Raw genomic sequence first — 22,098 nt, forward strand, 5'->3', positions numbered from 1 at the left:
CTCATCAAGAGCTCATTAAGCTGCATCCATAGCAGTAACTGACTTCAGTAATGAAATTACAAAGCAGCCACAGTATGTATTTTCAGAATATCAATCCTGATTGAAGTCCAGTTAAAAGTAAGCATGAAACAAAACAAAGATTTAAAAAATGATAGAATAGGACAGAAAAGTTACAGCTTATAAAAATAAATTCTCTCTAAAAGAATTAATTAACACCTTTTGAGAAAGGCACTCGATTTACACTGAAAAGTAATCATAGCAATTCGCATCTAGGTCACAGCAAGCACTAGGTCTTTATTGCTTTTGTCTTTTCTCAGAGCAGCAAAAATGTAAACTGCCTAGAGCTATCTGCAGGATGATGGACAACAGACACCTGACTTCTCATCACAATAATCTCCTGGTTTTTTTTGCTCCCCACCAGCCGCCTCTGCAGCTTTAAATCAGGAGTATAAACTGAATAAAGCAAAATCTTGCTAGGGATTTTGAAGCCCACAGCACATAATTCAAATTTACATACACACAAGCCACTAAGCGAACACATGTGATTAACTTAAAGGATGATACATTCCGTAAGGTAACTTTTGTTCTTTAATAGTTAGTCAAATTGTAACAAAAAGAACGTCACATATTTCATACCAGAACTGAATTCTAATTGGTAGGAAATGGCCCACAAAACCAGCTATAAAAATCTTTGCTCGGAAGTAGGGTGAGACTGCCAGGTTTTATGTGAGAACTGTCAATTGTACAGCTTTTTATGTGAGAATTGTCAATTGTACAGCTAAATGAGAATTTGAAAGGTTCTCCTGCATACAGAATAGCAAATTATCAGCAAGGTTCCAGTGGGCTCTGCTTTTTTTCTCCTTGCAAATGGTGGCAGAGACATCTAAGAAGCAATCACAGCACTCAAATGTAATTTCAGGCACACAACTGCAGGCCTGGTTGTGAAGAAAAGCTGTGTCTCTGAAGAGCAAAACTGCAGGGTCAGAACTCTTTCTATCACTCCTGAAATGCTGGAATGCAAATGGCAGAATGTGCTGTGCAGCTCCGTTCCTCACCAAGTGTCCTACATTAAACCCTTTCATGAGTTTGGAGATCGCCTCTGGGTAGAGTTCCTTCTCACTGTTCTCTTTTCCCTTTATGTGCTCTGCTGTAGCATCTCTGCACGAGTGTCTCGAACTGACAGGCAACCTACAAGTCCTTGGGAGGTTCAAACGGTAAAGGATAAAATGAGTGGAGACTTGCTCTTTTTAATAATTTTCACTTAAACCTCAGCAAGGATTGCAAAATTCCAAGCCTAAATAACATTTAATACATGGCTTGCCCAGTCTTATTACAGGGAAGCATGTAGGAAAAGGAGAATGAAAATAATTGTTCCTACTAACTACCACTTGTTAATGAAGAACTACCTACCCTCTTCTTTTTTTTAAAAGCCTATTTTAGTGATGACTGAAGTTTTTTTGTGTGCTATGGGGAAATAGAGGTGAGCTGAAAAGTCACGCTACTCCAGTATTTTTTTGGTTATATTGACTCAAATAAGTGGTATTTCAAAAACTGGCTGGGAGAGATACAGAGTTTTTCTGCTGGAACTAGGTGATTTTCAACTACTCGGTTAATACTTATGCCATCTCATTCACCACTGGAGGGAAAAAGGAACTCCAGGTGGTCCAGGACTTACCAGCTTGTAGCCAAATTTGTTCAAGAGCTGTCCACAGCTGCATAGGTCCTTGCTTCATTGCACTGCTCTGCATAGTTATTTCAGACATGGCCTGTTCCAGTCTTGATGCAGCAAGGGAAGAGGCTCGCTGTGATCCTATAGACCGAACAGACAAGAACAATAATGCATTTTATACTTTGGGATATTTCTTTGACTCATTAATGCAGCAGGTCTGATTTTCCACTCACTGCATCAGTTTTATGTAATAAGAACTCCACTGAATTCTGGCGTGACCAACTGGAGAACTATGTTTTAGAAAAGGTTAATTTACTGAAAAAAACCCACTAAATTACCCAAGGGCTGCAGCTCAAACAAGTGAATTAAGAGACAGACGGTAATTTTATAAAGGTCTGCTAGCATTTATCAAGGAAGCAACTGTATTTTGCTCATTTGGAAAACAGACCTCTACCATCAAATATTTGCCATGAATACTTATTAGTAACCTGTTTTATAAGCACACTGTCACCATACAAAGTGTGTACAAAATATGGCCCACTAATGTAAAATCTTAGTACATCATTACAGAGCAGCTTGGCACCATTCACACAGCACACACATTTCAAGTGACATCAATATTGTTCTACTGGTTTAGAGGCAACGCGGTTCTTCATTTAACCTTGGGGAGCAGAGAGCTCAGTGCTTTGACTGTATTGACCTTTAGTATGTGCTGTAACATTTACGCAAGAACAAAGTATTTGGCACCCACATCTCTGGGACAAAACATCACATCAAAAGCTACTCCCAGGAAGAATGTATGGGCAGAGACCACATTCTCCAGTACACCAAGTGGGATTACACTGGCGAGCGGACCTCTCAAGGGGTATCAAGAGGATGGTAACAAAATAAAAAGCTACAGAATGAGGTTTCAGAGTTGGCTTTGTAAAGCTTTGGGAAATAAATATTTTAATATACATAGGTTTCATGCGACTTTAAGGCTGATAAACTCTGGAGAGCTGCCGCGACTGAAGCACTTGCGCTGATTAGAGTTACTCTTCAATCTATCCTTACGGGCTGACCTTGTAGACCACAAGATCCCGGAGTTAAAATCCCGCTTTCTCTCACCACAGCCACCCTTGGGGAGCTGCAGAGCCTAGGAACAGGTGCTTGGAGAAGCTGGGATGGCTCTGGGCAAGGGAAGGGACAGAAGGGCAAAAAACCTGTTCATGGGGCATATGCATTGAGCGGTCCGAGACGGACTGCGTGCTTTTCCAGCTGGAGCATGCTGAAGAGAGGGCTGCCAAACCACACCTTCTCACCAGCAGACCATCACCTGGGGCCAGGGTGCTGGCTGGCAGAGCAGGGTGGTCCCCTGGATGCGGTCCCCTGGCCGGTGGTCCTCTGGACGCCCAGCTGGGACCCTGCCAGGCGCGAGGAGCGGCACATTTCTGCCCCACGCTCCTTTGACACGCGTGCGGTGTGGGGCAGGACACGGCCCGCAGCTTTTACCTCGCCTAAGGCAGCGCTGCCTGCCTCCGAGAGTGACTGGGCTAGGGAGAGGCCGCAAGTGCAACTTGAAGCCTAAAACTGCTATGGGAAATATTTGTCCCATTATCTCACTGCTAACTAATGCCATTCATTTTAAGCAGGAGAACTTCAAAACAGCCCTGCAGCGCAGACGCCTCCCACGGCTCCCTCGGAAAATGCAAATGTGCTCTTCCTAGATGCATTTCTTAAATTCCTACATATTTTCAAAGCCATTCCTGATCTAACGTTCCAAGAGATGACAGTGCAGTAATGTAGCAATTACGGCTTTAATGGTACGGCAAAAGCCATTCTGCTTTGCACTGAGTATTTATTCTATTTAACAGTTTATTTAACAGATCCATCTTCAGCCTGTTTCACTGCACGGGATTCCTCCCCCTGCCCTGTCCGCTCACACTCCTCTCCCCCCATCCCTCCCCTCCACCAGGGAGAAATTTCACTGAAACACTTGGGAATTCAAGTCATACAAAGGGCTGTTTAGCACAAGGAAAACTACCAGGCACTACCACAGCCATCCAAAACACCGAAAGCTTCTTTGCAGTGCAGAGGCCACAAGAAAATGGCCACCCAAACAGCTATTAGGATGTTATCTGGCGCACTTTGAAGGCAAAGGCAGACCTCTTGCCTTCTAGATTGGCAAACTCAGAAAAAAATTACATGGGCTTTGGGGATTTTGCAGTCAGCCTAACCAGATTCTTACATTAGCACTCCTGATCATGTTCATATGCTTTGGAAGTATCTTTCTGTGCTCTCACCTAGAAAGGTTGGACTAGGTGATCCTTGAGATCCCTTTCCAACCTAGGGTTCTATTGTATGATTCAGCGTTACATTTCTCTGCCCCTCTTTCAGAGAGGCTTTCTGGAGCTGTGTTTCTTGCAAGCACCCATACGTAATGCTGGTCTGATCACATTAGGTGGGCATGTGTTTTATTCGCATCCTCACAGAGGTCAGGGAAATCCTCCCTTCCTGGCAAGCCAATCCAAGGACACTGTCTCAGTCTAAGGCACCTTTCTGCATTTTGGAGAGGTTCACACGCTGCTGTGAGGCTGAACAGCCAATTAGGATCTACTAAAGCATCCCTCCCTCACAAAGCAGGCTTTACAGGACCACCACTATGAGCTGGTTGCAGGTGAAGAAACACGAGTTAGCTGCTCCTCTTCTCTTCCTTAGCTGGGTAGTTGCCAAGAGGCAAAAGCCTGCGATTTGAGACTGATCTTGCCCAGTGCTGTGGGCTTCAATCTGCACAGCCATAAAAAGGGAACACAAATTATTTAGCAATTTACAACAGAGGCTCTTTGCATTTAACAGCCTTTGGCATTCCAGTCCTTTGATGTTTATTTTCTTTCCCATTTCAGCCTACACAAGGAAGCAAGCCACACCAGGCAAAGACCAACTGATCCCTTCCCATCCCCACCCAGCCTCAGATACAGATACGTTCCTCCTTCTAAACATGCACATGCCAGATGATAAGGCACTCCCCATCTCAGCCCATACCCACATGTTTGCTACTGCTGTCCTATACTCTGTAAGAGAAGGTCTTTGCCAGCCTGGCCCTTCTGGACCGAAAGGGGCTCAGCCACAGCTCTGAACCTCAGGCAATCAATGTGGGGTGGGCTGAGGGCTTACTGGAGCCAGAAAAGAGTATACCTCTAACACACGCCATCTCCTGAGGGAGGAGGTAGGCATGTATCGCACTGGTATCGCTCTGACCTCAGGGTGGTGGTGGGGAGCCGGAAGAACTTCAAGCAACATTAAAAAATTGTCTCTGAATGTCTCATTATAAAATATCTCTTCCTAAAGAAATGTAGATCTTTATATGCTAAAAAACCCCACAAAACCTGTCTCACAGAACTTTAATGTCATGCCTCAAAATACATGCAAATGTTGGCATAAGAAGATAGCATATCAATTTGTTATTTTAGTGCAGTCTCTTTCTCTTTTTAACAGCTCCACTAGACAGAATATAAACTTCACATTTTACAATAGAGCCCTCCACACATTTTGGAAGAAAAACATAAAAATAACAAAATCGATTCTGTCGTGATGAGCTCTGCATATAAGCCATACAAAATACATCTAAATAATTTTAAAGCACTGTTCTAGGGTTGTTATAAGACCAAGAAAGACCAAGTTTAATATTTTGCATCTACAAAAAAACTGCTATCAAAATAGAAATGTACCTCAGTAGATTTACTGGGCTTATAAGAAACACAGAATTCCCTAGCCTAAATCACTTCAGGCAAGAGCATTATAAGATAAGACTAAATCAAAAAAGAATGAAACAGCAAGGCAGCTGACTGATATCGGTGAATTTAGTTAGGAACACTGCTTCAGTTAGGAGAAGATGAAGAAAATAAAGAGGAATTAATCTTCCTGGCAGCAAACCTAAAATTCTGGCACAGCAAATAATCTCATTGTGGTCTAACTGAGGGAGAGGCCAGTGTCAAACCCGGCCACAGTAATCCCCTTCAGTGACGAGTCCAGAGATCACAGAGTGCCCGTGCATTACAGCGATACTGTCGCACGCTCCCAGGGGATTTCATGATGGAAACCAGAGCCTGTTCCAGAATGATGCAAAAAAAAAAAATCAGACCTCCTCCCTCCTTCAAAGCTGGCAGCCAAGCCACAGCTCTGGGGAGGGACAAGGGTGAGAGGGGCTAGAGCTGTACTCTCCCATCTTACCTCCTACTGTCTTCAAAGAAGCTCCCAACGGGGACAATAGACCCAGCTGCCTCCTTCCTGCAGATGGAGAAGAGCAGCACCTAGAGCCTGCAAAGCAGCGAGCCACAGCCCCTTGCTGAGAACAGCCAGCGCCAGTCCTGCTCTAAGGCGGGTGGTGTCATTTCGGTATGAGCCCCATCCTTACCTCCATTGTGGGTGCAACCATGTTAGCATGGAAACCTAGATTCTCAAAGTGGAGGAGGAATACATTTCTTGGCTAAAACCAAACTGCATTCAGTGCAAATCACTTTATGTGCATGAAAAGCTGGTTTAAAGTTTGTACTTTATATTAGTTTGCTCTTTCTGGCAGGCAGTACCGTGGCATACAGCACTTTCTGCTGAACTACAGCTGCTCCATTGCATGATGGCTGCTAAAACGGGGCTAAGAGCAGGCCAGAACAGGTACCCAAGCCAGGTGCTTTTTGAGGAGGGCACTACACAGAGACCAAACGTGCCTGAGCTTGGCTGTAACTCTGGAGGAGGTGCTGCAGGTCTGCAGCACAGAAGTGAGCAGGAGGCAGGAGTGAGGTCTTGGAAGGGTGACACCCCAGCACATCAAAATATTGCAGGCTCTGCTGCTGACAATTTGGTCACAAAATCTTAAACCATGCTGTGAAGTGGGTGTAGCCCAAACTTGGTCACACTCCTTTCTCCGGACAATTACAAAGCAATTCTTCTCCAGAAGAACATGGGATCCACACTCAGAAATCCTTTTACATACCATTAAGCACCAGCTAGAGCTGAAGGGACAGGGATCAATCCAGGCTCAGCCCCATAGTCTAGGCACCATAAGCCACCCCCTGTTTCAGCAGCAGACTGGGAATTGGATGGATAACAGAAGTACTGTGGCAAATAATATTTTTTGGGGTTTATTGCTTTCCTAGTAATGCCTAGTGGCTGATGGATTCTGTGAACTACGTACAGTGTTTGCCAAGCCATTTTCATATATTCACTGAAACTGAAAGTCTCAGCATCAAGGATGATGGGCAATATTTCACAAATCTTCACAATTATCAAAGTGATGACTACCCTAATTGATTTTGTATCACCAGCAAACTTTCATGTCATAACCATTCCCTTTTCCAGATAATTTTTAATATGCCAAACAGCATATACTAATTTAGTATAGCCTCTTCAGCTATCTGTGCTGAATTTGGCCTGTTCTCTTTAGTTAAGCCAAAGACTATAGGACATTGCCATATAAACAATGACAAAAAGGACCAGTATAAAATAGAGACTTATCTCAGCAAATAGTAATAAAAGGGAAATGGAATAAACAGATTAAAAAGTACATAAATATGTGTGCACAGAATCAGTAAGAACACAATGTTGTAACTATACACCCTAAGGGCTTAACACTACAAACAAAAGAGCAGACATGCTGAATAATGTTTTGATATTCGAATGTTTGTATGGCCAAGACCTAACCTTGCAATGCTTTTTAACCATTGGTGGGTGTAAATGGGGGTTAAACACACATAATTTAATACAAGTCATGTACTTAACACATAAGGACTTGTCCTGCATCTCAGCTGTATGTGCTGAGCATGTGACTTCGGTTTTAGCAATTCCACATGTCCAGAGATTAAGACTCAGACAAACCCTAATTCCCTAGCCCCAAAGCATGAGGCTTGTTTAAGTATAAGAGTTTTTTTTAAATAAGCTTTTATATTCTTCTTGTCCAATTTCTGAGTCTGTGAGGTTCATTTTTTTGCAAGTGTTTCTCTAAATACGCAAGGGTAGAAAGTTGCTTCCCTAAAAAAAAAAAGCCCAAATTAAAAGGCAAGTTTCTCACATAGTCATCTGATTTTGAGAGTTAGGGTTTTAAAGGAAGCACCAACTATCACGAGACTTATGATAAAATCACAAGTCAGCAGCACTCTCTGAAAGCCTCCTTTCCCCTTCCTGCCAAGATTAGCTTTGATGCCTCAGTTATTTCTATCCAACTATTATCTGTTACTGTGAATGTGTATTTACCATACAATAAAAGTATCATGAGATTTATGTACAAATTCCAAACCAAATCACCTGCTAATAGGAATTGGCACTCTCAGCTTTCCATAACCACAATAATAGCTGGCTTGATCAGGACATCTAAAAAGAAGTAAATTGGGGGTTGAACTCCTACCTCATACCTTTCATGCTTATCTCAGAGAGCTTTGTAAAAGAAAGCAGGAACCCATATCTTTGTTTTATGCATGGGGAAGCCAAGGTACAGGCAAACCACAGTGACACGTTCTACAGCAGAGATGGCCATGGAGACAGATCTGGATCTCCTGACCACCATGTGTGCACAGCCCCCTCCCTTGCCGCCTCGCCAAAGAAAATAAAACAGTCTTCTCTTGCAAAGCATGCATTTAGGATGGGAAAGCACAAATCTTGTTTCCTCACCAGAATCGGTATCATGAGCATCCGGGAGCGTGAGATGCAGTCCGTTATGCTTTTTGATCACCGGTGTTTCAGTCACGCTACTTCCTTTCTCAGAGCCACTGTAAAGAAACAAAATCGTGTTACCTGGCCACCTCTCAGCAGAGCTACAACATTCCCCTCGAAGCAGGCATAGTCTCATCTAGCTTCCCCAGGAACCAAAAACTCGAGCTTGCCAGTTGCAGGCAATCAGCTTCTTGAATGTGTTGTTTTAACACATGCACCCTGCCAATGGACAGGAAGCTCAGAGACACCGTGCCTAGCAAGGGCTCCAGGGCGCACGCTGGTATCAGTTTGTTTGGCTGTTGGGAGTTTTTGCAAACTACGGGACAAGGAACATGTTGGCAGCTAGAAGCCAGACCAGAGGAGGCCAACCAGCAGCCCCACGTCCAGGAAGAACCACCATCCCTTGGGCTCCTCTGCAAGAGGAGTGGTTCACAGGTCTGCTGTGCTGATCCTTTTGAAACAGATGGATCACCACCTTCCACCCAGGTGCTAATTTCTTCATTTCAAAGGGATTTTTTTCTCCTCTTCTACCTTTGTTCTGTTCAAACAGAGGAGGAAGATAAAAGCTACCACATAGCACCGCTTTATGAAAGGAAGACTATCTGGTCTGCTCTTCTACTAGATTTCTGTCCTCACAGTAGAGGTCTTCCAAAGGGAAACTCAAAAAAAAAAAAAAAAAAAAAAAAAAAATCATGTGCCTAACAAAAAAGTCACTTAACGCAGATCTCCTGAGCCTTTCTGTCACCAGATAGTCTGCCATCCCCCCAGGATCAGATGGTGATGATATCTCCTCTCATCATCCATTAAGGCACAAAATATCAAAAGGAAAAGTGACTGCCCTGGCTACTTTTTCTGGCACACTTCCAAGCCTGCAGCTCAGCCTTTGGACAATATTCCTCCCAGGAAACAAGCTGTCACAGAGTCATGATTGCTGTGGATGCCCTGTCTTCCAGTATGATCAGTCCTTTGGTAGGGATGCACAGGATTGCCTTGAATTTTCATTAATCTAGCAGAAGAATTAGCTTGGGACTGCTACTTGGTTTTAAACATGATTGTTCTGTTATCACAGAAAACAAGAGCAAAAGATAAACCAAGTCTTGTCCTTCCCACCTAACAATCTAGGACTGAAAGCCACTTACTGTCGTTATATATGGCGGTAATCGTATTTACAATAGCTAATTAACCTTTTACTTGGGCTTTGGGATCAAATGTTATGGTTTCTGTTAATTGACCCTGAATTCAGGGCATTTGACATGTTTTGCACAAATCTCTGGCCTTGACTGGGCCTCCCTGCCTTCCATACTGGTTTCCACACTGATATCTCATTTGAGATTATCATGTGGTGACAGGTACTGGGGAAAATTAAATTCTCTGTTCTGCGCCTCTGCCTTGCCTAGCCAGGATTAACGCTAGCGTCGTTACCCTGACCCCATGGGGGTTGCTGGTGGAACCATAGAGGCATTTCTGTCTTGCTGGTGCGTTGCAGATGCAGGAATGTGGCAGCTGCACTCCAAAATACTACTCCCATGAGGCGAGCACTGCTTTGATGCAGCAGCCATCACCACAAGTTACTGCTCAGGCCCATGGCCGAACATTGGCTCCTACGCTGTACTCCTACACAAAGGGCAGGTGGGGAAGCTGGTGGATGGCGTAAGTTTGGCCATGGTACCAACTGACCGCAGGAGAGCAGCATTCAGAGAAGGCTTGATGAGGTGGCCTCCGTTAACAAAAACGCATCTCCATGCAGTCAGCAGCATGGCCTTTTAACTGGGAAAAGGGACTGAAATCCCAGCCTGAAAAGCAAGTGGACTGCATTGTGCTAAACAGACATTCCCAAGGGCTTTATTTGTTATGCTGGAGAAGGGCTGAAAATTAACTGCTCCCTCAAAGCTGCAGTACAAGGCCTTCAGCCAAGAAAGCTTTTCCACGCGCCATGGAAGGGACAGTAGCCAGAGGATTTGCCTTCTGCATACGACACTGGAAAGGCTGACAGTGGAAGATGTTGCCGCTCCACTGCCCGTGGTTTTAAAAGGTAGTTGAGACAGTGCATAAAACGGTCACAAAAATTGCTGAAGGAAACCCTTGATCGTGAACGACTGCAGAGGCACCAGTTTATCAGAGAGAAGACGAGAGGGGGACTTGAGCATGGCATATGAATAGCTGCCTGGGGAGCAACTACTGGGCCCTGAAAGACTCTTTAGTCTAGCAGTCATGGTAAGATTGCAAAGCCAGGGAAACTTAGGCCAGACAAATGCAACCAAATGTAACTAAAGCACAATTTAATTGTGTGGGCGATTAGCTACTGATTGAACTAGTAAAGAGCATTGAGTGCAACAGCTCTCAACTTCATGTAAATAAGGCTTCTCTCTTCTAAGAGGCCCTAAAAAATGTCTGTGTGGAAATCTCACTGATAAGAATTCCCCTTAAGTTCCTTTGCAAGCCCAACCCGGAATATTTTACATACTTGTTAGCCGATACTGCTGCAATTTGCTTAATACAAGGGGCTTCCTGGGTCACTGAATCCAGTCTAAAACTGCAGGTGCCAAGCTCATTCTCGTTACCTTTCAAGCAGTACTTCCCAGTACAAAATACTTTATGAAGAATTTTTTGAGAAAGCCAAAAAGTCCCACTGGGAGTAGCAGTGAAACACACATTAGAGTTCTTAATAGCAAAAGCAAAGCAATTTGTTTTGTTTAGGCTTCTATGGCTAAAGCTTATCAAAAGCCTCTAAAGCTATCACATCTTGGGTTGTAAGTATAACAGCCAAAGCACAGCTTGGGATCCGAATGCAGTCCAAATTTTTTTGTCTGTTTTCCAGTGTACTCTCTTCAGTCTCAGGCTTGCAGCTCCCCCTTGCAAGAGTAAATCTTACTCGGTCCTAATTGTTCAGCATGGATTTGACCAACTTCACGAGGACCACCCATGGGTATGAAGATTATTCATGTGAGAGGTACATGATTGAATCCTTAGCTAAAGAGACTAAGGCCTAAGGAAATCAATAATTCCAGCCTGTAAGAGACCATTTCTCTGCTGCTATGTAAATATCTTGATTTTTGTGTTTGGTATGTTGCTCATTGGCTAAAACAACAAGGAATTACTAATAATCCTTCAAGGACAGCTTGTATATAGACATGCATAATTCTGTATATATACTTCTGGTGTTTATAAAGCTTATGTAAATGCATACAGAAATTGGGGAACAATACAAGCTTTGTCAGTCTGCTGTCATGACGGTTGCCATGAAGCATGCTGTCCTTCCCATGAAACACAACCTCTATGGATATTACAGGTGAGATATAAGTATGGTCTTGGGTTAACATTCCCAAGACAGTTGTACAGTGGTAGCATGACTGGGACAACATCCAAAGGGTGTGGGAAGGAAAAACACCCAGCCTGGTAACTTTCACACTTCCTAAACTTTTTCTTTCAGAGGGGAAGGAGAGGAGAGGGAGCGAACAAACAGGGAACCTACCACTGTTTTAACGCTGATTTAGTAGGACAAGGGAAGGGAGAAAGCTAGCTACATCCTTCACTCCTTTCCTTGCCCAGTTAGCACTGGGCTACGCAGCCGGCTTGTAACCACAGCGTATGAGAGTCTTGGCTGTGCGCCTTTCCTTGGCTTACTCAGTTCAGGACTGTGTCACCCACACACATTTCTGGGTGGTGCCAGCTACTACAGACTGTGAACAATAGCTGATGGATGCTCAGAGTACTGGGGGGACAAAAAAAAAAAACCCCAAACTGCCCTCCATTCTGGACATCTGAATATTGACAGAGATGTTTAGATATTCAGATCAGAAACTCTTGGTTCAAACTGCTTCTTCAATCTTAAAATCTCAAGGTTTTGTTTTTTTATTTGGGTTGGGTTTTTTTGTTTTTTTTTTTTAAATCATGGCTATTCCAATTTTTTTTAATCACAGCAAGGAATATTACTTGTGTTTCTTTTTAAACAGTACTGATTACTACCCTTTTTCCAAATAACTTAAGTATCTAGACAATTGAAGAAACTAACTGCATCTCCATTACGAAATCTGAACTTGTTAGACAGTGGAGAAAGCCTACCTGTGCTGTAAAACATTATATACCATCTGCCACATCTGCAACATATGTCTGCATGTCACCAGAGCCTCTTCAGGTCCTTTATGTATCCATTCCAGTTTTACTTTGGTGAAGAGTAAGCTGCAAGATGAAAAAGAATAACTCCTGCTTTATTGGCATCTCATAAACACAGAGAATCGGTATCACTAGCGAGATCCTGGCAGCCAGCATTTTTACTTGCTTTGTATGTGCAGCAATAAAGGAAAACACCGTAGCACAAAACATTTCATTTGGCTCAACTTTGATTCCCCACAAGGAGATGAGAGGATTAACAATCTTCCTCAGCTGCAGTCAAATTTGCGTCACAAAGCTGGCAGGACAGCGTTAAAAGCAATACATGGCAAAGCTAACAAGGTGAAACGTACAGCGAAGCTCATTTTATTTTGGACAGCATTAAAAACAGAATAAAAAGGAATCACCCTAATACAGATGCCAGGCTGTGTTCTTAGTCTGGCACCTTCCTACAGCACTGGCTCATACAATAAATTTCAGACAAAAACCCCAACACGCTCATCAGTACGGGCACACCATTATGCAATGCTGCGCAGGAAGGAAACGCTTTTTCTTAACCTCAGCTGGCGAGCATCTCGTGCCCCCAGGCCAGACAGCTGATAGCCCTTGTACATTCTTGTTCTAGGTAGTGTAACTGCTGCTGCTATTCTTATACCTAGAGAATACGTACTTGCACAGATCACTGGAATTCAGCAGAATTAGGTCAAGCAGAGGTTAGAAGACAGAGTCAGCAACGATACAACCTACCACTTGCTGCTACTGTGGCTTTTAACACCATCCTTCACAACACCCATTTTATTTTTTTGTTTAATTGCCAAGATGATTGAATTTATTTCTTATTTACTAGTGTAAATTCATTTCTCTGCTTTAAATGTTTTCATAAAGTCCAAGATCTACGCATTTGGAATTAGCTAGTGGTTAATCCACTGCATGCATGTATATGTACATATATGCATACAACAGTAACAGCTGAGTGCTAAAAATCCTAAACAGTTTTGTAAATGTAACCTGCAGGCTCCTGAGGAATCCAAACAGCTTCAAAGAGACAACAGCAACTGCATAGATGATGTCAAAGATGACTTTACAGCTGAGTAAGAGATCCTTCACTTGCAATAATTAGAAATCTGTGGTTCATATCTACAGTAACATGCTAAAATGGCAGTCCCATTCTGCACTAACAAACATTAGGGGTTTTTTTGGGGGGGATGGAAGTCACCAAAACGTAGCCCAACTGTACCAACTGCTATAGGGAACTCTGGTCGTGGCCACTGCAACGGTTTGACCTCACAGGAGAAGCATTCAACAAAATTCCCCAGGTACAAACTTAGGCTCAGAAAGGAAGATCAAGATTCATATTCAAGGGAATTTGTCTTTGTCCTTTACTATTTTGTATCCCTACTCTATGTCTACCTTTGATTTTCTTGTTACTGATCTGAGCAAAACAAATGCTAATAAAAACATCCCCTGCTCTTGTAGATGCTGACCCCTAACCGAAAGGAAGTGCCTTCATGATTCAGGTAGTTATTTTTGGGCTAGATTCATGGACTGGTCAAAAATTTTGCTGGGGCAAAGAATATGACAGTGGACACACTTGTAAGAAGATAAAAATGTGACTGAATTTGAAGGAGTGGCTAACAAGGGAAACTGGCCAGCGATGCATGCCACTCTGTATCCCTTAGCTGGGCTCATAAGAACCAAGCTTGTTTTAATACAACAAAATATAGAATCAATCACTTAGGAGCAAGGAATATATACCATACTAGAAAGATGGGAGGTTATACGCCAGCGTGTAACGTATTATAAAAGACAGCTTCATGAACGTGAAGTTCCCGAAAAACAATGTAGTCAAGAGGTCAAACAATCCTTAGCATCCATATACGGACGCACAATGAAGTAGGAGCTGAAAGATGTGGTTATTCCTGTTCACAGCATCAGCAAGACACTTACTATAATCCTGTTTCTAGTTCTTGCTCTTTAACTGCAAAAGAAGACTAAAAATGGGATGAGGTTCAGAAAAAGGTTATGCAAGTGATCTGAGGGTTAGAAAAACATTTTTCATCAGAGGCTTAAGAAGCTCAGTTTATTTGGTTTAACCAAAAAGCAGCAAAGAAATAATTTTGCCCCAGCCCATGAGCACCTACATGGAGAAGTATTTAATTGTGAGTCTTTGATCTAAATGAAAAGGCATCAGAAAATCCAAGGATTTGTTGGAAGCTGAAACTAGTCAAATGGAGATTTATAAGTAAATGCAGACACGTAACTATCAAAGCAAATAATCTTTGCAGCAACTACCTTGCGTGCACAGTAAATTCTGTAGTCTTTAAAGCCTTTTCAGCAAGACAGGATAACATCTGGAAAGCAATGCTAATGCACAAACAGAAGCTACGGGTTTGATGCGTAGGCTCGTGAGTGAGCTTCTTTGGACTGCGCTGTGCAGAGGGGTGAGACTGCATCACCACCTTCCTTCTGGCAATTAATCTATTAAAAATATTCTACTAGTCCAAGAAACTACCACATTGAACAACCTATGCTATCTTAAGCATACAGAATATTTTCTAGACCACTACAAACTTGCAAAACTAAAGACCTTCTAAAGCACAGTATGAGCCTCTTTGCAGCAGAAGAGTGGTGGTCAAGGAGCCTAAGGCCTAGAGAAGAAAATAGCCATATTAGATCCCTGAATGACTCCACGCTCGTGAACTCTGTAAGGTAGCACTCTTAATATTAATGACATAGAAGAAAATAGGAATGAGGAATCTGTAAACAGTCAAACTACTATACAGGAGGGATATACTAAGAGTTCCTCCTGCCTTTCACATTAGTAGGGATATAGATGGCTTAGTTATCTGCAGGCAATTAAAATCATTACATAGTATATATTTAAACATTGCAATTAAATATTAAAAAGACAAACACATGAAGTTCTTCTTGCCATCACTCCGATGCGTACTGTTTACAGTGATTATACATCAACTTCGGATGAAGATGCAATGCTCTCTTCCAGGAGAGAGTACGACTAGTGAAACACAGGAAAAGCCAATCTCTCACAAAAACATAACAAAGTCTCAGCAGAATATTATTACCAGTCATAAAGCACAGGCACACAAAGGCTAAAAAAAAAAAAAAAAAAAAAAAAAAGTCATGCAACTTCAGCAACTGCCTGCAGCGCAACATTACCAGATCTCAGAGACAGCATGCGCGGGTAGCTGTTGTGGTAATCACCTTTGGAATGGTGCTATTCACGCTATCGTGCAATAATATAATGAACCAAACCAAAAGGCAAATGGGAAGAACATTAAGTGGGAAAAAGAATCAAATCATACTGACAACAGTAGTAAACAATGCAATTAAATATGATCATTAAAAGGTAGAGATAAAATCAGTACATTGGGCTCTGTGTGCTATATGCTGTTTCTATTTCTCAGCTTCTAAGTTTTGTAACAGCAAAACCAGATAAATAAAAATACAGGGAAAACACTGAAGTGAAGTAGGTGGCATTATCACTTATCTCAAGCTTATCGTTTTATTACTGAGATAGTACCATTGCTACAAATAAATCTAACGGGTATTGCGTCACATCAGTGTCTGCAAACAACTTGGGCATAAATAAAAATTACGTATACACAGATTTCACCTTATTATATTTTCTTAATATCATTTGACTGTACTTTTGTATGATGCTTGTAATATTAAGCAGAGCAGACTCTTAAAGAGATTCATCACATAAAAATAGCCCCAAGATTATCAATACAGTCATTGGTAATTCTGTTAGCCTCTGAAAATGAAAACAGAGTGATTTGGGCTAAAGCAAACGTATAAATTGGTACTACATAAGCATAGGAAAAGAGAGCAAAAAGAAATCTACAAATCATTCATGTAATGTGTATAATTTCAGGGACAATAACAATGGAAAATAACCAGTGCTTACTCTTGATACTGGACTCTAAGCTCCCTCTCAGAGCAGGTCTTCTTTTATCATCTAGGTAGACAGTATGCAAAGGTTTCTATTCCTTGATGTAACATCAGGTTACTGCCACAAGCAAACACAGGTGTATCTGTCGCAGCAACATTAACTCTGGCTAAGTAAAATCTGTATACAGTTGACTTTGCTGCAATATGAAGCTCTGAAAATTCAAAATCAGGTTTCCCAGGTTATCAAAATTTCAGTAGTACAAATGACATAAAAATCATTAAAATATGCCACGCATTGACAAAAAATTAGGGACTGGAATACTGGAAGGCCTATAAAAATTTTCATCAGAAAGCAAGCTAATTTAGTTGATTTCAGGAGGAATTCGCCATTTGGCTTCATAAAGACTGATTTCAGCTGCTGATGCCCACCACATCTCAAGGCCTGGCCAAATACACCTACCTAGCCCTCCTGAAAGTCTTCTAATCCTACGTGGCTAAACTCTCAGCCTTTAAGTTCTTTAATACTATCCATGAAGAAAAGAGGCAGTTCTTTCCTGTCACTGGCAATCTAATTACTGAGGTTTAATAGCTAATGCTTATTATCAGAAGGTTTCACATGTCCATGTAGTAGACTATAAATGCTTATAAGCACATCTGTGGAAGAAGTGGTAAGATGCTACATTTTGTAATAACCCATTGACTACTTTATGGATGCTGTAGGACTACATAAAGATTTATTAATCAGTTAATTGTTGGGACTTTTTAAAGCTGCTTTAAAATGGAGGGTTTAGTATCAAATGTAGCCCTTTAACTACACATTTGTACAGCATCACAATGGAATCTCTGTGCCCCATCATCTGACAAGCAATAAATAATGCTCGTACTATTACAAACAGTAACTCATTCTACTCATTTCAAGGTTGAGAGACTAAATTAGGAATAATGAGTATTATGTAGTCGTTTATCTACATGTTTTGCCATTCACCGGCTGCTTAGAACCCCTCCAGTTTTTCAGAGCTTGCCAGCAGCTGCTCAAAGATCTACATGTCTTTGAGCTTTACCAGATCAGGGCCATCATTCCCCAAAGGCTTTCATTACTGACCCAGATTTGCCTACCTACACACAGAGCTGCTAGGTTGTTTTGGATTTTGAATACAAAAGGAAACAAAGCAAAACACCAAACCCAGCAGCAATATGTCCCAATTCACAGAGACAATTGTGTACATTAGCATGAAGATACTGAACGCCTGCAACTAATATTTGTACTTTCTTTCTTTCATTAAATGACAGGATGCACGAGCCTGTTTGTGTGTTTACAGACATCTGCCTGGAGGGAGAAACCAGAATCCTAGTCACAGCTCCGAGGACAGCAAATGTGCTTTATCCAACGACTGACTGATGGGGTGTTGGAGTTGCGTGCATGTGCCACCAGACGGCAGAGTCCAGCTTACCCTCCTACCTCTTTGAAGCCCAGATAAATATTCTGCATCAGCTCCAATGAAAAGTGGGGGAATGCCACGACCTGGAGGGGTAGACAGCCCCAGGATGCTCTCTGAGGAACTGTGAGGCATGGATTCAAGCCCCCAACACTTTGATCACTGAACTCTTGAATTAAGTTTCTTCTGCTTTAAAGGTAATAGATGCAAAAGGAGGATACAGGTGGATACAGGATATAGACTGATCTAACAGAGCTGGAAAGAGCATGGAAGAGGTAAGAAGAATGATCAAAGTTTTGGAATGCTTTTGATATACAGAGATAGTAAATAGACTTCTCAGTCTGGAAAAGAGCCGAGAGAAGAGATGACAGATTTATAAAATCATGAATAGCATGAAGAAGATCAGGAAATCAAAGCAGTCTGTGTTGTTTCAAATGAAAGAAGTAAGGAATATCCAATAAAGCAATCGAGCAGTGGATTTAAAATGAGCAAATGAAGTGCTTTTTCATACAACACAAAAGTAAAGTGCAAAACCCATTGCTAGAGGATGTTCTGGAGCAGACACATAAATAGGTTCAAAAAGGGATTAGATAAATTCACAGATGACAGGGCCATCAGGGGCATTAAACACAACCTAATGCAACCTCTGGCTCCGAAACCACTCTGAACCACTCGGCTGACAGAAGCAAGGATGACATACGAGGGGTAGGACCATCCTACTGCCATGCTCTTACATGCTCTTCCCTGCGCACTCACCGGATGCCCTGCTGAAGACAGGCAAGCCTTTAGTTTGATCAAGAACGGCCATTCTTACATTTTAATATGGCAGAAATACGATTGCAGCCCATGTTCTTTTTATAAACCAGATTGTCTGGTCTTGTTTTATCTGCCAGTACAAGAGGACGGTGTATCTGGAACTGTAGTATCTTCACAGCAAATTAGCTGCTCAGTTTATCAGTTGCTGAGTTTAGCTTCAGTGGTGAGTCACCTATACAAGCCAATTAGTTCACGTATACTCTTTCACCATAACCATTACTGTTTCATTAACCTTCCCAGAGCACCTGCTGAAGCCCTAGTCACATTATCGATAAGAAAGTTGGCAAAATTGGAAAGCTGCTTTTATCTCCTGCGTTTTTGTTGAAAAAAACCAACATCAAAGTTGCTGTCTTCTCAAATAACTCAGTGCTTCTTGCAGTCTCCTGACATTTAAGGGCACATTCTCTAGTTAAGTTAATGCCAGCAGCGCTGACTGCAACCTCCTTTTATAACTTCATGTTGATAGTTCTTTCTTTTATGGCTCCCTGCCCATTTACACCCCAGTATGTACAAAAAATAAAAACAAGCAGCCTGGTAACATGTCCAAAGAACTGTTGACTTCATCTTCCCAGACCAGGAAAACTAGCAGACCCAGAGCTAACATCTCCTTTAGAAGAATGACCTGCTCAGAGCCCCAGTCTGGCATGACAACAGCAATTCAGCTAACATTACTCCGTGAACTACGGCTGCAACAGCACAGCGCAGGGTGAGAACAGCTTTCAGAGAGGTAGATTCTAGGCTATTTGAAAGTTTACATGATGAAGACAATTTGCTAGGCTTAGCCTCGTGACACAAGGCGCCTAGAAGGCTCCTGCACATGGAGTAGGAAGGAAACAGGAGAAGAGTCAATCAGAAAAGCTAATGTTGCAGCCCAACCTGTCAGAGACTGCACAGCAAAAACAAATGGGGGGGCCACTGGCAGGGCTCAGCTCTGGGTGTTTTTTCTTGGCCTGCCTCCTCCTGTAAGCTGTGGCATGTGCCTGATGGCAGAAGGGCCTCCTGTCAGTCAGGTGAAGGTCCTGCTGATGGGCTATGATGCGTATCTCTGCACGGACCCAAACGCCGCTTCCCAAGACAAGCCTGTCTGCAGCCAGTCCTGCAACCTCATGCATCTATTTCAGCATTCAGTTCCATCAGATTCACTTGTAATGCAGAGGGTAAATATGAGTCAATATTGATGTGGTCCATCCAGAAGCTGCAACTTGCACTGGGAGGAGGTCTTGTAACAAACTCATTTTATCTGCTAAACCCAGGTAGGTTGTCACTTGAAGGAAAAACAACAACTAAGTAATAGTCTGCTGAAAAAAGAAGGACCCTGATTTACTGGAAAAAAACCCCAAAACAAACCCCACTGGAAGTCTTCCTTGTCTTCACCTTTCTTCAGAATCAAGCCGTACCTAGTCATACCCAAGAAAAGAAGGCGCAAAAAAAAGGGTGATAAGAATTACTGTTTCCTTTCCTTTTAGTTAGATCATTCATTTTGAATCCCAGACTTGTGGTATTTTTCTTTTTGTTAAGAATGTAGGAATCAAGCTAATTGTCAGTAGAGCTGATAAAACCCCTTCTCTCACCCTGTGTTACATAGGATCCTTTGAGTGATGCACCCGAAAAGAGCTTTTATGAGGAACTGGCAACAGAATGTACCATCACAAATCACATGCATTTCAGTTCGTATCTTGCCTGAATAAAGACAAAAATAATTTCCACAATTATAAGTTTCACAGCAAAAATCTGGAAAAAAAAAGTTTCCAGTTTTGCTATGCAGAGTCTTAACATCAACTTTTTATACATAATTTCCCTCTGTAAGGACAGCGCATTAGACTTTTCCTTGCAATGTTTCAGATGATGTTAAACTGAAGTTTAATTTGCAAGTGTCCCCCCGACATTGCTTTCTGAATTGTTTTTTTTCTGACAGGCTCCAACTACACAGAGTACTCCCCATTGCACTGGACACTGCACGAACTCATTTGAAAACCAGAGCCAGGTCTCAAGCATCCAAGGCTAGGAGAGCTTAGAGGTCTACCTCCTATTTCATTTCAGTTATGAATTAGCAGGAGTTCAATGCATAGCTTTTCCAGCAGATCCAAGCCCTCACGCTTAGATTCAGGTGACTCTGTGGTGCAGTATCTCATCTGTGGGTGGAAGCAGACACCTACACGGCAATGCGCAGTCTCAGGAACGTACTGGAAACTGTGGTCTACCGCTTTTCGCCCATGATGGCAGTGTGGCCGATATCCTATAGCTTGGGCTGGGGACACGTGAGAGTCACGCTCCATTTCTTGCTCTCGCATGGCCTCTTGGCCAGTCTTGGGCAAGTCACTTCAGCTCCCTGTGCTTCAATTCTTCCAACTGCAGAGCAGATAACGGGAACGACCTTTGCAAAGCATTCTGAGAACTGGATTCTTCATCATCGCCTTCCCCATATCCTTTACATTTAATCTCTTAATGCTGGTGCTCTCAACTTCAGAGTTATTTGTGGACAGGAAGGGAAGCAGGTTGAGCTCCTCTCTGACTGACATCACTTTTAAAACATTTTCTCATCTGTTGGGCCTGATTCTTCAAAATTTCATCAGATGTGCCCCCGGGTAAATCCAGCCAGCCCTGATTAAATGGGAATTCATTCAGAAAGGCAGACCTGAGAACTATCATGTTGTCACAACCACTGGAATAACTCTTGATTTACAGAAATGGAAAAGGAAACCAAACCTAGGGTCTCTAATTGCTGAGCTGAGATCCTGCCAGACAAGAAAAGAGCATTAACAGGACAAAGCTGAAGTACTTAATATGCTGCCAATACTTCCTATCCTCAAAGACTGCAGAACTGGATGCTTCATTTATACTTCCAAACTGTTGTGTTTTTCAGAAAAGCTTCTAGGACATGCAGTTTAGGCAGCTTTTGGAGGAAAGGATACCAGGACTCTGGCTAATAGTCACATTCACATCAACCTCCAAGCCACCTCAATCTGCAACCAAGAATGTACCTCCTGTCTGGAAAGATAAGTCAGAATCCTGATTCACGTATCTAAAATAGAGTGAAATACCTTCTAATTAACCCAGTGTCAAGGTAATAAAAAGTGATAGCATACTCATATTATGGTTGTATAAATTATGCAACAAAATACAGTAAAGCAGACACACACACATACCCCCCACCCCCCCAATTAATAAAACATTTCTACCCAACTTGACACATTTATGAAATCTCGCATGTTACTGATCCTTGGAGCCAACAGTCTGAAACTGCAACACACCCTTACTGTATTAGTAAATTAGAACCACACAAAATTTGGCTTCAGTATAAAACCAATAGGCTTAGTGTAAAATAAGCTTTTCTTTTTTGAACCGCATTGCACAATGTTGTTAAACAGAGCTCACTCTTTCTATCATTTTATTTCGGGGCAATATAATTTATGCCACTTTGGCACTACTCCAGCAAAGCACTTATAAAAGGTCCTCATCTTTAAGCATATGAGT

At 42.2% G+C, this 22,098-nt stretch overlaps 1 protein-coding gene across 1 annotated transcript in view; it reads right to left on the reverse strand.

Moving 5' to 3' along the window:
- Positions 1 to 22,098, reverse strand: part of LOC104135639 (tetratricopeptide repeat protein 7A-like) — a gene marked incomplete at its 5' end in the record, with an annotated part of 105,363 nt that overhangs the window by 49,877 nt on the left and 33,388 nt on the right. The window contains 3 exons of the mRNA XM_009649311.2: positions 1,676 to 1,810; positions 8,309 to 8,406; positions 12,413 to 12,529. Coding sequence (XP_009647606.1) covers positions 1,676 to 1,810; positions 8,309 to 8,406; positions 12,413 to 12,529 — 350 coding nt within the window. The remainder of the gene's footprint in view (positions 1 to 1,675; positions 1,811 to 8,308; positions 8,407 to 12,412; positions 12,530 to 22,098) is intronic.

Source organism: Egretta garzetta, unplaced genomic scaffold, assembly GCF_000687185.1.
Source record: "Egretta garzetta isolate BGI_Z169 unplaced genomic scaffold, ASM68718v1 scaffold561, whole genome shotgun sequence".
Taxonomy (NCBI): domain Eukaryota; kingdom Metazoa; phylum Chordata; class Aves; order Pelecaniformes; family Ardeidae; genus Egretta; species Egretta garzetta.